This window comes from Heterodontus francisci, chromosome 4 (assembly GCF_036365525.1).
Source record: "Heterodontus francisci isolate sHetFra1 chromosome 4, sHetFra1.hap1, whole genome shotgun sequence".
NCBI classification, from domain to species: domain Eukaryota; kingdom Metazoa; phylum Chordata; class Chondrichthyes; order Heterodontiformes; family Heterodontidae; genus Heterodontus; species Heterodontus francisci.
This window is the reverse complement of record NC_090374.1, coordinates 178,432,712-178,448,493: the sequence shown is the minus strand read 5'-3', so window position 1 is coordinate 178,448,493 and position 15,782 is coordinate 178,432,712. Positions and strand designations below refer to the sequence as shown.

At 41.2% G+C, this 15,782-nt stretch overlaps 1 protein-coding gene across 4 annotated transcripts in view; it reads left to right on the top strand.

The window, feature by feature from the left end:
* The window catches only part of ptbp3 (polypyrimidine tract binding protein 3), a 131,161-nt gene that overhangs the window by 77,525 nt on the left and 37,854 nt on the right, over nt 1-15,782 (top strand). For 3 of the 4 annotated variants that reach the window (XM_068030661.1, XM_068030659.1, XM_068030658.1), the window contains 2 exons: nt 1,456-1,625; nt 6,734-6,880. In XM_068030661.1, coding sequence (XP_067886762.1) covers nt 1,456-1,625; nt 6,734-6,880 — 317 coding nt within the window. The remainder of the gene's footprint in view (nt 1-1,455; nt 1,626-6,733; nt 6,881-15,782) is intronic. The other variant, XM_068030660.1, reaches the window with a different exon arrangement.

Below are 15,782 nucleotides of genomic sequence, written 5' to 3'. Positions count from 1 at the left end.
TGGTAGCTAGCGAGGACGATAACTGTCATCTGCAGGAAGATATTGATGGTCTGGTCAGATGGGCAGAAAAGTGGCAAATTGAATTCAACCTGGAGAAGTGTGAGGTGATGCATTTAGGGAAGTCAAACAAGGCAGAGGAATACACGATTAATGGCAGAATACTGAGAGGTGTAGAGTAAGTGAGGAACCATGGAGTGAATGTCCACAGATCCCTGAAGGTAGCAGGACAGGTCAGTAAGGTGGTTAAGAAAGCATGTGGAATCCTTTCCTTTATTAGCTGAGGTATAGAATACACGAGCAGGGAGGTTATGCTGTAACAGTATAACTCATTGGTTAGGCCGCAACCTGAGTACTGTGTGCAGTTCTGGTCACCTCATTACAGAAAGGATGTAATTGCAGTCGAGAGGTACAGAGGAGATTTATGAAGATGCTGCCAGGACAGGAGAAATGTAGCTATGAGGAAAGATTGAATAGGCTGGGGTTGTTCTCCTTGGAATAGGGAAAGCTGAGGGGAGATCTGACTGATATGTACAAAATTTTGAGGAGCCTGGGTAGAGTGGAGGTGAAGGTTCTATTTTTCTTAGCAGAGAGATCAGTGACGTGGGGGCATAGATTTCAAGTGATTGGTAGAAAAAGTAGAGGGGAGTTGAGGAAACATTTTTTTCACCCAGAGGGTGATGGGGTTCTGGAACTCACTTCCTGAAAGGGTAGTTGAGGCAGATACCCTCAACTCATTTTAAAGAAGTCTGGATATGCACCTTAAGTGCCGTAATCTGCAGAGCTATGGACCAAATGCTAGAAGGTGGGATCAGAGTAGGTGGATCATTTTTTGGCCAGCACAGACACAATGGGCCAAGTGGTCTCTCTGTGCCTTAAACTTTCTATGATTCTATAACAAAAAACACTATCCATCTATAATGTGTTGAGTTAATTTTTGTCCAATAGGCCAGTCTTTGGGCCACTACCAGAGTGTTCCTGTTGGCTGAAGGGAAGGTTGATGGGGGCTTTTGCTCAGTATCATTCTATTGCTGATGGTAATATATAGGGGTACTGTGTGTGAACCGGATTGAGCTGTATTAATCCTGTTTTGAACTGATACCTGGCATGTTGCTATCAGAGGGTCCCTGGATAATAGGCAACAGGAACTCTAATCATAGTCCTGAGCTTTTGATCAAGAATTGAGGTTCCCAGTCACTAAGAACAGCTGTTTTCCCTCGGTTTGGGAATTTGAACCTGTTAGACTGCCTGTTTTCACTTCCTGTAATGGTTGCATCATGATTCTAGGACAAGAAGGTTCAACAGGTGTTGAGTGTGTCTGCATGTCTGCGTTGCAGTCCAGGCTCAAACAGCTTTCCTGTCAAAAGTTCTGTATGTGTGGACTTTCAGTGCAATGCTAATAAAAGGAAATAATGCAACTGCCTAATACTTTTCCCCCTCCCCCCTTTTTTTTTAAAGCTAATGGAAGCGACACCAAAAAATTTAAAGGAGACGGATCTCCAAACCCTCCCTCTCGTGTTCTTCATATTCGTAAGATTCCAAATGAGGTTTCAGAAGCCGAGGTCCTTTCACTAGGTTTACCGTTTGGCAAAGTCACTAATCTGTTGATGTTAAAAGGGAAAAATCAGGTATGTGGATTTGTAATTTTTTTTGAACTGAAATGCAATTGTAATGCCAATAGGTCTGCAGTTTTTTGGCACAGTACTTCACTGAAATGTCTTGATTGCAAAATGTCCTTGTAAATGTCAGAATTTTTAATCCGTGCATAATCATTTTTCTGCAAATGTTTAGAATTGGGATAATATGCAGTACTATTGAACATTTAATTCATCGAGCAGTTTTTCATATGTACAGTTTGAGGTTGGTTTAAAATTGCCATTTAGTTTGTTGTATCCTGGCTATGGGCTAGGGATGTCGCTTGATTTGGATAATCGTGAGATATTTCAATTCTTTAAGGTATTGAATTTAAAAAAAACTTCCTACTGTGAAAGCAAGAAAACTAGACTATGGATTTTTTTTTTTCTAAATTAGTACAAGAATAAAAATAGGCAGGTGCATGTCCTTTCCACTGTGCTTTGTGAGGAACTTCATGTCCTGAAATCAACAGTAAACTAGGTGGCATTGTCTTATTGTGTATTGGAGGATTGCATTTTAGGTTGGTAGAACGTGAGTTTGTCACTGCAGGTACTCTCATTTGAAAGTTAACCATTATGGCCATGCTGCTGTGGGGTGGGGGTGCACTCAGGAAGAGGCAAAGCTCTTTCTTGCAGAGATTGGAAATGCTTTCGCCCATCTGACAGCCCTTGAGAAGAATAGCATAGGTAGTTGTCTAGGAGAATGTACCTTCCTTGGTCCCCCTACCAAGGATGGTGTATAGTATGGGAAAGGGCAGGGAGGGTTGGAAGCTAAAGAAATTTTTTAAAAAAGATGCGTCATACCTTGCTTGCATAAGCTTCATGAGCTTGCAGTTCAATTCCAGTGATCTTACCCGTATTCCTATTTCTGGTCGTCATGTTCTACGTGCAAATCCTGACTACAAGTGCATGGAGATTTTGGCCAACAGTTGTAATTCTACCCATCTCCAGATAAAAGATGTATTGAAGAGCCAGAACACCAGTGAACCTTGCAGAAATGCAGGTTGCTGAGTAATTGAGATTAAAATGTTTTGCTTGTAGACCTTAAGGTTTATACACAAGCTTGCACAGGAGAACAAAGGGCATTTTAATATCCTCCTTTTCTGATACTGGCCCTGCGTTCTTGACAGGGAAGGTAGTTACAGCATGAAGCAGGTTGCATATCTAATGTTTCTCACTCTCTAGATGGAAACCTGACTTGATCACTGAGATGCTGATCAAAATGTACATGGTGGACTAAGCAACAAAAAATGGATTTGCAAGGAACGCTTTTGTAATTAAATTTAGTGATATTGGGCATCTATATAATTGCATTAAATACATCACAATTGTTGGAAACAGGAGATGCAAATAAATCATTCCTTTTGAGGAAGGGATTGCTAAACGCACCCATAAAAGTGATTGTTAGAAACATCGACAAAAATGTTTACCACTGTTGGACCTTCTGTGTGGAGCCTTGGGCTTGTTGTAAATCTCACGTGTACTTGGGTGTTGGAATTTACAGTTGCCGTTGATGAGTTGTGTGAGTGATTCATTGTGGGTGTTTTTTCTTAAAACCTTGCGGAAGTGTATTTCAGCAGGATAATGCCTGTTGTATCTCAACCCTGTAGGAAGGGCTAGCGATGTAATCCCTGTATGTATGCATGTTGGGAGTTCGTTTTTGTTCTGCTCTCCTTACTTGCTGCATTACACATAGTGTGCTATGACCCAGGCAGAACAATTACAAGCAGTTGAAATGCTCAAGTGTGAAGTTGGATTTGAGCCAACACTGTTTGCTATGTGTCTGCAAAGTTGTCCTCAAAAACTAACTCTGCCTGAGAGATTAACCTTTGTGGCCTCCGAGATCGAGCTCTAATTTAGGAATAGAACAATGCTTTATGTAGCATAATACTTCAATCTTCAAAACTACAGTATCATCCAACTTAATGTAAGTAGCATGACCAGAGATCCCTTGGTTATTAGCTATGCTTGGTGTCTGTAAAACTTCCTGTTGCATTTTTGGCAGTCATATGGAATCAAAAAATCATGGAGCACGGAGGAGGCCATTTGACATGTGCCGACTCTTTTGAAAGGGCTGTCCAATTAGTCCTGCTCCCCTGCTCTTTGCCCGGCGCCCTGCTCATTTTCTCCCCTTCAAGTATTTTATCAGATTCCCTTTTGAAGGTTACTGTTGAATCTGCTTCCACCACCCTTTTTAGGGAGTGCATTCCAGATCACAACAACTTGCTACATAACAAGGAAAAAAGTTGTCTCCTGTCTCATGCTCTAAACATTTGCCAAAGTTGGTTTAGTTGACTTCAAGTACAAGGCACAGACTGCCCAGATTTATGATTTAAAAACTGTAATCTTGTCATATAATTTACCCCCTCCCACCAGTCAGTGATGGTGCTGTAACAGCATAATTTTGCATCTCCCAGATCCTTGGACTGTACTGAAGAAAAATTCCTGTGCTGTGACCAACTTAACGCCCCAAATTGCTGTCATGTTCCCTAATTAACTACAATTTCAAGAAAGTTCAGACTTCAAAATGGGGGCTGAATTATGTCTGTGTGCCCGAGTTCATTTATCCCCTGTCCTTTAACCCTGTTATGCAAGTTTGTAGTTCCAATGAATCAATTATTTTTATTTAGTGTCTCACATAGTGTACATTTCCTATCCTCATATTCATACTTAGTCGTGGTTTGTAAGTACAGCGTTATCTGTCAACATATACAATAGGAAATATCTATACCAACATGCTGTAATGAAAAAACCCTATTTTAGAATTTTTAACACTGATTGCAGAAGTGTAGGTTATTGCACTTATGACCCCCTGAAAGCTGAAATATATCTCCAATGGATAGGCAATGAGTGAAAATCAAACAGGAAAAATGAGGGCAGTGCCCTCCCTCTCCCTTTTTGACTGATGGACTGTGCATGAACCAACCCCACATTTTTCCTTGAAGTTCTGTCACGTTTCAGGTTTTCCCCCCCCCCCGCCCCCCCCCCCCCCTTCTCAGCAGGGCCAGACGATGTAATGTCATAGCCTCCACTGCCTCAAAGCCCAGGCCCGTCCCTGTCATGCTGCCAGTGCAAGTAAACTTCACCCCCTCCCCAATATTGCTAAATATGCACCTGCAACTGGTGCATCTTGCATACCATTTTTCTGTATATGCTGAACTTTTTTTCAAGTGGTGAGGGATTAGATCTATATGATAAAGTGAAGACCACTCATTTACAGTTTTCACAGAATAATGGACGTTGTTGCAGATTTTAATGGCCAAAGCACTGATAATCCCAGAATTTCAGGCAGATGAAAGATTCTTAGCCCTGATGTTACATGGCATTAACACCCCTGTTGTTTTAAACAAACATAGCCTTTAGTTCTGTGAATGGTACCAAGGGACAGCTCGTAAATATATTTTTAAAAATCCATGTAGCATGTGTCGTAGTTCAAAACAAAATCTCTGCCTCTGAACCAATCAACAAACACGTCAATATTTATTTTATAATCTCTCACCATAGGTTCTTTCTAAATCCTTTTGGTGCCCACATAGCTTTCTCACCCTCATCACTACATAACAACTAAGCATATGTTTTATACCATATCTTAACAAATATCAACATTTCTCAAACAGTAATTACCTGTTTGTTCATGCATCCAATTTGCTAGGAACTTTAAAAACTTAACCTTCTCAAGCCCTCCCTCTCCGAGGACAAAGGCTTGCTAATTTGTCCTGCCCTGGCAGGCTTTCAGAGGGACTCAGTGGCCTGCTCCTAATACATATGTTGGTATGTTCTGATCTTATTGTGACTCCATGCATCATCTCACTGTCCACCTGTCTGTGTCCACACAGTCAGTTACTGATTGAAACATGCAGCTTTCTCTAATCGTGACAGTCTGATTCTGTCACACATGGTCTGGGTTTGGTGATCCAAGGCCCCAGACAGCTAATTGAAACAAAACATCCTGGGAGGAAATGGAAGTTACTGTTTCAGATACGGACAACATAGGGTTATGGACTGTTGTGATTTCTCTCCACCCCCCCCCCCCCCCCCCCCAAAATTCTTAATAGATTTAGGCAATGTCATTATTTTGTGAATTAATAAAGTGGATTATGTATCACAGTAACATTGGCACTAGAACTTTTACACAACATAAGGACTGGACTGGGCTCTAAAGCCGCATGAGCCACCCAGTCACTTCATGGCTGATCTAGATTTCAAATTTTTTAGTCTATGTCCCTTGATACTCTCCTTTATCCTCTGAGGTGCAGTGCCCAAAATTGATTGTAGTACATCCAATCAGGTCTAACCAAGGCTCTGTACAACTTGAGCATAACCTGGCATCGCATAGATATACGGTTCTTAAAGGCCTGCTTTACAAAGTACTGTATTTTTGTGTTCTCAAACTTAGTGTCTTTTTTATCCAGTAATTGGCCAACTGTTTTATATGAAGGGAAGCTAAATGTGAAAATAGGTCATAGTGCTAAATTGCACCGAGGTATATTCCTCTTCTTAAGCTTTTTATTCCTCTTCTCCAGGCAGATTATTGATAAATGTATCAAATATTTTTTGTTGTTGCATGTGAATTTTCTTTGATGTTTCATGTGCCCTTGTCATCCAATTATGTGTAAACTGTGTAACATTTTAAACCCTTCTTATCACCAGCCCTGCTGTGAGTGGAGTATTTTTGGGGCATTGTACTGTCAAAAGATGGCTGTAATTCATGGATGGAGCAGCTTATTTATGCTTTTCATATGAACAATTCTCTCAAGGCAGTGCGCTTTTTTTTTTGCTGTACAATTTGCAGTGGCTCCTGATCCTCAACAGACCGTTTCTGTAATGTCTCAAAATTGAATCACAACCATGTCCCTCGCATTATCTGCTGAACTTGAATTATGACATCTACTGGAATAGCTCATTTTAAATTAGGGGCCAACGCAATGTTGAAAATGTTTTAAGGTTCAGATTCAGAATAATCAGTATGAGTGATCAGAATTCTCTAATGTGTGCTGCTGTAACATGGAGATTTACAACTGTTTTTTGTTTTAAAAACATGCTGTCTTGTTTTGTGTGTGAATTTTCTCATTGAGTGCTTCTCCCTCCTCCTCCTCCTGCAGGCTTTTCTTGAAATGGCTTCAGAAGAAGCAGCTGTTACTATGGTGAACTATTACACCACAGTCACTCCACACCTCCGCAATCAGCCCATCTACATCCAGTATTCCAACCACCGGGAACTGAAGACTGACAACTTACCCAACCAAGGCGTAAGTGTATTTTAGCATATTGTATATGTGTTTTTTTTTTGAAGGGACGTTGTCACTCTCCAGAAATAAAATATTGCTCGTCCTGCTAAATTCTCTCACCATATTTAAAAATGTAAAGATCGCAGAATGATTTGGAGCTTAAAATGGGATCACATTGCCTTCAGAAAAAGGGGAAAGCTATGCTGCTTGACAGTTGATTTAAGGGATGCTGGATATCTGCAGAAAGAAAACCTGAGTGTGTAAATGAAGACCAATATCAGCTCAATTTTTTTTCTGTTCTGCACGGCCTGTACATTTGTGCAATACCTTTAATTTTTTTCCCATGTTATCCTAAAGGGGATGACTTGTGAGCACCTGTGCAATACCTTCAGGTTGCTATGTAGTTGCACGAGTGCAGTTTACAGGGAACATTGCTGAAGACCATATGGTGAACATGTTAATATGTTGCGAAGCATGTCTATTTAATTGATGTATCTTTTTGAGATTGAGGGGGAGCAAGCTCATCTCAATGTGACAAGAGGAAAGCTGGCCACATAATGTCAGCAGAGTCTGCGACTGGTGTTCACAGGCTTTGTGTGCGAGACTGTAACTTGTACTTTCTTCAATCTGGTCAACTATGTTCATTGTCCAGGGTGGGGTCTGCCCTACATTTGTGGGGTCTGCCATACGATCAAAACTGCTTTGATTTCCTGTGGTTCGTCACATCAGCTCCCCACCCCTAGCTCCATTTACCCCCAATTCCCATTCCTGTTTTTGGCCTTTTTGTATAGATCCTTGTGCACTCTACTGACCAAGCTGAAGGCAAGCTTCAGAAATGCACCCCATTCTGCTGCTGCAGTTTGCCTTGCAGTTCTCTGACCGTAACAGTGAGTTTAGTAACTTCGTGCCTTTGTTTTCTTGAGTTCTGGACTTTGCGGGGAGGTAAGTTGATGCAAGCCAAGATCTTGGCCTTGAGCTTCAAGTTTTTTTTTTGTGTCCAACCAAGTCCTGGTTATGTAACTGGATAAATGTAAAGGAAATATTTCTGCTTGTGGAGGAATCTAAAACTAGAGGCCATAAATATAAACTAGTGATTAATAAATCCAGTAGGGAATTCAGGAGAAAGTTATTAATCCAGAATGGTGAGAATATGCAACTCGCCACCACGTGGAGTAGTTGTGGCAAATAGCAGATGCATTCAAGAGGAAGCTAGATAAGCAGATGAGGTAGAAGGGTAGGCTGATGCGGTTAGATGAAGAGTGGTAGGAGGAGGCTCTAGTGAAGCTTAAATACCAGCATGGACCTGTTGTGCATACTGGCCTGTTTCTGTGCTATACATTCTATGTAATTTCTACTTAATGTTGGATTATACTGGTGCTGTAAGAGTTAAAACAAATAGAACTGGTTCTAAGTTGCCATCTGAATTAGCAGCAAACAGTTGACACTAAGCCAAGTTGAAAACGTTAGGCAAGTAAAAAAAACTAGCACAAAAGTGTAACTCTTTTTGCTGCACGGAGACGACCCTGAAAACGAAGCAGAATTTGACTGCTGTAAGTTTGCAGGTTTTTATTTGATCGAACTGTTACTTATCTGTATGTTTGAATGCTAACAAATCTGATTTGCTTTTAATAACAGCTGATGGGTTGGAGACAATTAGGACATGAATGAGAAGGCATGACTTGTTGCTGATAAAATTCTTCTGTCCATGCCCTGGGAATGGCCTGGAAAATGAGGCTTGACATGTGCAAAGAATATATTGGTTTTAAAATGGAGTCACATTGGACAAAGAATAAAATGTCAGTAGTTGAGCTGGTTTTAAGCAAGTTCTGCCGTGGGGCTTTGTAAATCAGTATAGTGCACACTAACTGTTGCACAAAAATTGTTTTCTGTTTGACTCCTCTAATCAGAAAGTTCATCACATGATGGGAATAGCTGACATCTGTAAAGCAAGATTAATTCAATAATGTTTTCATTGTTAAAACCATTACTCATCATCTGTATTTAATTTTCATATTGTGAAATGTGTGTTTTCATGTGCAGCTGTGCTCAAAGTTTCAGCGATTGGCATCAGAGCCTTGGAAGAAGTGAAGAGAAATCAAGAATCCTGATTTTCTGTCACTATCTGGCTATATTTGAGTCAATATTTTAAATTGTATAATTGACAACAAACACTCAAGTCTGTACTGGTGGCTTAAAGAGGCACAAGTTTAGGGCCTGTAGTTAGTTTCCAAAATACTTTACCAGTCAGGTATAAGTATCTGCGTCCTTTTTATTTCTCACTTTGGTTTTGTGGGGCATTTGAGCTCTGGCCCTGCCAAATTTTCTTTGCTTTCTACCCCATTCTGATAAAAGACTCCACCAGCTGCATGTTTAGCCAAAATTGCAAAGCTTTTGAGGTCTGTTTGCAGGAAAACTTCTATTAAATTGTGGCTGTGTGCCATTATATACTGTTTAGTGTTATTGTAATGCTGTCCTAAAGCCGCAGCCAGTGCATGTCTTAGTGAGCAGTTTGAATGGCAGCACCCCGTGCATTGCGCAAACGCCACCATATCCCCTTCATTTGTCTCATTAAAAGAACAGCACACATTCCTTTGTTATATGATGGTGTCTGCTGTTTGAAATGTGGCACAAAGGCAAATTGTACAGCATTACAATTAGGATATTACCCTAAGTATACAAAGTTGACAAACAGGAAAAGACGAGCTATTCCATCAAGCTGCCCCACACCGTGATGACATACTTACTCTTCATTTTTTTTTTCTCCCCCACCCCCCTGCCTATGTAACCTTCTAGGAGAGGCAATAGACCAGAGAAAAACAGTATGGCCAATAAGGGTTAAGAAAATTGAGATGATAATTCTTTATTTGTTATTCCGTTCTCTAAGATGGGACCCTCCTCCAAGATACATCAGTTAACCAAACCAGTGGGACCCAGCAAAACTGTTGCTCAAATGTTAAATCTCACTTCCGATTTTGAACTTGGCCCCTACAACAGTTTGTTGCTAACTTAAATGCATATTTGTAATTTTAGCAGTGTTACTTTTGTTTATAGGTTGCCTGAAATGCAATATTTGAATAACCAAGCTTTATGGCTCTGCCATTATAAGATTAACTTTTTTTTCCTTGTATTAAGTCTACTTCAGCAAAACAGAACATAAAATGTCAATGACCACTTAAAGCACTAGCTCATAATAGTCTGTGTCCAGAACAGTGAAGGATTTTTTTGGTCCCCCCCGCCCCAAATACTTTCTTTTCCTTGAACATTTTGATTACTTGCTTGGGCGTTTTGTTCCATAGCTGCTAGTTGCAGTCATCCATGTGTTCACTTATCAAATGTCACCATGGAACCTGATCCTGTCCTTCAACGTCCAATCAGTTCCAGATGAAATGGATGCAAAGCCATCAGAAGTTGAAACAGGACCAATTTTTGTTGTCTTAATTCTGTGCACTCCCTTTCCAAAACACGCTCAACTTAGACTCTGATCAATTGCAGCCTTCCTGATTGAAATCAGCTATTTTTACGCATACCATACTGCCGACAGTCAACTGTTCCCTGGATAGTCCTGGATTAGCCATCAGCAGAGTTCCACTTTACAAGCACACTTAACGTGCAGCATCATGCATAGGTTTTTCCTTAACGCAAATGAAGGTGTGCCAAAAAAATGGATGCATCCTTCTCGATGGCACTGGCCGATAATTTTATAAGTACAATTAGAAACAGTGACACTTTCTAATAACTCCGTGCAGGGATTGGCAACCTTAACAAGAAGAGACGGTTTAAAATTTAGTCAAAAACACAATATTAAGAGCCGCAATGCTGTAACTCAAATGCCACCAATAATGAAAAATAAGACGAGATGCATTTCAACAAGAGAGGAAAAGAAATCGCTCCTGAATCCCGCCAGTAAATGCTCATGGGCGAGGATGGTATCTGGTCTGGCAATGATGCACTATGCAACAAAGACCCTGATGACACTCATTGTCATGGATCCATAATGAAGAATGGTCAGTTGGGTGAGGTATCAAAAAGCTGAGTTTTCAAAGCAGTGTTTCAATGAGTCACTGGTTATTTTTTCATGCATTTCTGTTATCTCTGTTTCTCTCTCCATGGATGCTGTTAGACCTGCTGAGTGTTGCCCAGCACCTGATTGTTTTTATTTCAGATTTCCAGCATCTGCAGTATTTTGCTTTTACTTAACATTTTCAATCTTGGGAACTGAACCAACCCAATGTTTTCGAAGATTTGTGTCTTCCCAGTTTTTCAAAGCTGATGTTTTTGTCATTCTTTGGGCCACCAAATGACAGTAGCTATGGTGGAAGGAAGTATTTGCTGCAGCGTCATATAATTTTAACCAATCCTTCCAAGTTACTTCAAAATCATTGGTTGACTTTCAACATTAAAATGATCAGGATCCTTTTTCTAAAATAAAAATGAAATGTTGTAGTCCAAAGGCTAAGTTATGTTGAGTTTGTATTTTATCTAAATTCTTGAGTCTGAGAATAGACAAGATAATGTTTCGGGTGTAGATCCTTTTTCAAAACTGCAAGATATAACTAATGTATAGCTTATAAAAAGTGATCTAACAAAAGGAAGGGGAATAGTAAGCATATGCATGTGTGTGAGAAGCAGATGACTTGTAAAATCGAGAACAGGAGATGGCTAATTGTTGAGTGCTCTCCGCTCTTCACAATCCTCTGAAATACAGACATACCCATCTAACATTGACAGCACCACTTGGAGGAAGAAAGTGGGGGCTGTGATTCACGTCTTAAATTATGAGGTTGTCGGCTGGGCATTTTTTTTCCAGAAATGAGAAGGCAGAGAGCTGGCTTGATGATCTTTAAGGCTATGATATGGTAGACGTAGAGAACAACAACTTGTATTTGTATAGCACCAGGGGCTATAATGAGCCACATAAAGGAGATGCCAACTGACCAAAAGCTTGGTCCAAGAGGTCAATTTTAAGGACTATGTTAAAAGATGAAAGTGAAGTAGAGAGGTATAAGGAGGGAATTCCAGAGCATAGAGCTTAGGCAGCTGAAGCGACAGCCATGAATGGTGGAGCGATTACAATTGTAGTAACTCGAGTCCAGAATTAGAAGAGCGTAGATATTTTGGAGAGTTGTGGGACTGAAGGAAATTAGAGATGGGAAAGGATGAGGCCATGGAGGGATTTGAAAACTAGGATGAGAATTTTAAAATTTAGTCAAGTTGCTTGACCAGGAACCAATGTAAGTCAGTGGGGACGGGTGATGGGTAACAAACATGAATGAGGGTTTCAACAAGAACATGAGCTGAGACAGGTGAAGTCAGGCGATGTTAATGGAGGCAGAAATAGGCAGTCTTAGTGATGACACAAATATGTGGTTGGAAGCTCATCTTGCGGTCAAATTGACACAAAGTTTGCGAACAGACTGGTTTCATCTCAAACTGTTGCCAGGGAGAGGGATGGAGTCAGTAGCTAGGGAACAGAGTTTGGAGCGGTGACCGAAAACAATGACTTTAGTCTTCTCAATATTTAATTGGAAGAAATTTGTGCTCATCCAGTACTGTATGTCAGATAAGCAGTCTGATGATTTAGCAACAGTGGCGAAGTTGAGAGGGGTGGTGAAGAGGTAGATCTGTGTTGTCAGCGTATAGGTGAAAACTAACACTGCTTTAGGATGATGTCGCTGAGGAGCAGTATGTGGTTGAGAAATTGGAGGGGACCAAGCATCGATACTTGCGGGACAGCGGAGGTGATGGTGTGAGAGTTGGAAGAGAAGCCATTGCAAGTGACAGTCTGGCTATGATTTGATGATGAGAATGGAACCAGGTGAGAGCAGTCTCTCCCAGCTGGACAACACTGGAGAGGCGCTAGAAGAGGATGGTGTGGTCAGCCATGTCAAAGGCTGCAGCCAAGTTGAGAAGGACCAGGAGGGATAGCTTAACTTGGTCACAGTCACATTGTATGCCATTTTTGACTTTGAGAACTGTTTTGGTACTGTAGTAGGAGCAGAAATCTGATTGGAGGTATTCATTCCTGGAAATCCCCGTTTGATTGGCATAGAATTTGCAGGCAACAACACGTTAAAAGACTTGGGAGAAGAAAGGGAGATTGGAAATGAGGCGGTAATTTTCAAGGATGGTGGGTGTAGGTTTTTTGACGGGTCTGAATTCGGCAGTTTTCAAGGATAGAGGGACAGCACCTGAAGAAAGAACTGTTCATATCAGCTGACGTGGGGACCAAGAGAGAAAGTTGGGTGATCAGTTTAATGGGAAATAGGTCGAGGGAGCATGAGTTGGGTCTCATGGACAAACTGAGCTCGGAGAGGGCATGAGGGGAGATAGGAGAGAAACTAGAGTAAGATGCAAGTTCAGGGCTGGGGCAGCAGGGCATCTAGAGGACATTTGGCTCAGTGGGCTGGTGGAAGGGAGGGATGCGGGAGAGGCTGCTGATCGAATGGTTTCGATATTTGTAACAAAGTTCATGAGCCCCTTGTACTTATTGGAGACAAGGATGGAGGAGATAGGAAAGAGGGATTTAAGCAGATGGTTTGCAGTAGTAAAAAGAAGGCGGTGGGGGGGGAGGTGGTGGTGGTTATCTCTGCATTCTAGGATCATCCTGGAATAGTGAGCATCTTTAGCAGGTGGGAGCAGGACCTGAAAGTGTTTTGTGATCAGCTAGATCTCGTGGTGGATGGCTGAACCTGTTGTCCACCATATGCTTTAAAGTCTGCACCCTTAAGAGAACGGAGCTGAGGGCCATACCAGGGGCAACAGCCAGCGTGAGAGGCTTTATTGGGGACTATGGCATAAAAGGTGGAGGTGAATGTGTGGTTGAGTAAATCAGTAGCTGCAGAAATTCTGTGTTGAGCAGAGGGCCAAAGGCTGGACAGTTGGGATTTTGAAAGTGCAGTTGTGAGTGAATTGTGGAGTTTTTTCTTGGGACAGACAGAAGCAAGTAGGATTGGGGAATGGAAGGGGGATATGGGTGGTGAGTGTTACTAGAAAGTGATCAAGGAAGACATTTCCACTTGTGGGGGAGACCAACACTTGAAGCCATAAACATGAGAGCCAGTAATAAATTCAGTCGGGAATTCAGGAGAAACTTCTTTTCACAGAGTGAGTATGTGGAACACCACGAGGAGTTGGTCAGGCAAATGGCAGCCAAACATTTAATTGATAAACGCATGAGGGAGAAAGAAATATAAGATTATGCTGATAGGGTTAGATTGCAAGATATGGGAGGATACTCACGTGAAGCATAAACACCAGCCATAGACCACTTGGGCTGAATGGCCTATTTCTGTGCTGCCAATTGTGTGTAATATTAACAAAGAGGACTATTGAATGTCGAGGGCAGGTGAGGAAAGGAGCTGATTAGAACTTGGGGTGGGGAGCCTTTGTTTGAACACAAGTTGAAGTAGTTTGCGTGCTTTGTACCAACCTGTTTTGTTTTCTTCTCCCAGGCTGCTGAGCTTTGGAGCCTGCATTGCCAGATATTTGAACTCGCTTTCTCCCTGCCTATCACCCAACTCTCAGCTACTCGGGCTTTCTGTGTGGTATATGTCTTGTCTTTGTCTTTTTGATTTCTCTGTTTTCTCATTGTCTCATACTCATACCACTTTTGTCATTTCACTATTTTCTATACTCCACTTAAGCACTTCACAGGTTATTCAATTTCTTTTTCTATGTGGTGTGTTCTCTTGCTTGTTAAGTACTTTTTCATTGGTAATGACTAATGGGTCCAGTAAAGGGTACACACCTGAATAATTAACTTGTCTATTCTCTCCACAGATGCCTGACATGGTAAGTGTTTCTGTTTTTGTTCCAGATTTTTAGTGTTTTGTTTTCTGTTTCATTCCAAGGAAACCTGTTCCCTGCCTGCACCCCCAGGTATTTTCCTCTTGCCCCCTTTTTTTCTAGTAGTATATTCGAAAGAGCAGATGCAGGCTGATTTAGCAAATCAACTAATTTCATTTCAAATGAAAAGTTCTTTATGCAGCATGGTTGCTTACGTCAGCATGCTACATAATACTTGACTTCCCTGTGTGCTATTGGAGGTATGCATAATAAATTGATTTAAATTTGTTTTTAAGTACTTGGGATAATTGACATTGTTTCACCAGTGCATTGTTGGAATTTGTGCTGATGGCCCATTATCAATACACAATTTTAAGCATTCGTGACCAGGACCATACCCATTGTATCCTCTTCTTCAAACCATTTTTCTGCAGTATTTGTGGTAGTTCCTTAAATTTTCATTCTCTCCATTTCTAATCATCTTGCTTTCAAGTTTCACCTTACCAGGCCCCTTAAATATTCAATTTTTGGCCTAAAGGAAGTGCATGTATTTCTGATTTCTTTTACCTGCTCCTTGCCGTAGTTGCTTTGAATCACCTGACTTTTTGATTTCCTTTGACTAGAACACTGCGTCCTTCAATTCTGTATCTATGTTCTATTTTTACTTGCATTGTTTCATGGGATGTGACCTTCACTGGCAAGGTCAGCATTTGTTGCCCATCCCTAATTGCCCTACAAGGTGGTGGTAAGCCGCCTCCTTGAACTGCTGTAGTCCATCTGGTCAAGGGAGATAGAGGATTGGATAAGGAAAAAAAAGAAGGCTTATGACCGATTCAGAGGGCTGAAAATAGCAGAGGCCCTAGAGGTGTTTAGAAAGTCAGGGGGTGGGGGGGGGGAGAAATTTAAAAAAAAAGTAATTACGAGAGCGAAAAGGGGGCATGAGAAAACATTGGGTAAGATAAAGGAAAATCCCAAGATGTTTTATATTGAGGGCAAGAGGATATCCAGGCTAAGTGTAGGGCCAAAGTGGCAATCTATGTTTGGAGTCAGAGGAAGTCGGTGAGGTTTCAAATGGTTACTTTTCATCTGTGTTCACGATGGAGAAGGACCATGTAGGTGTAGAGATCAGGGAGTGGGT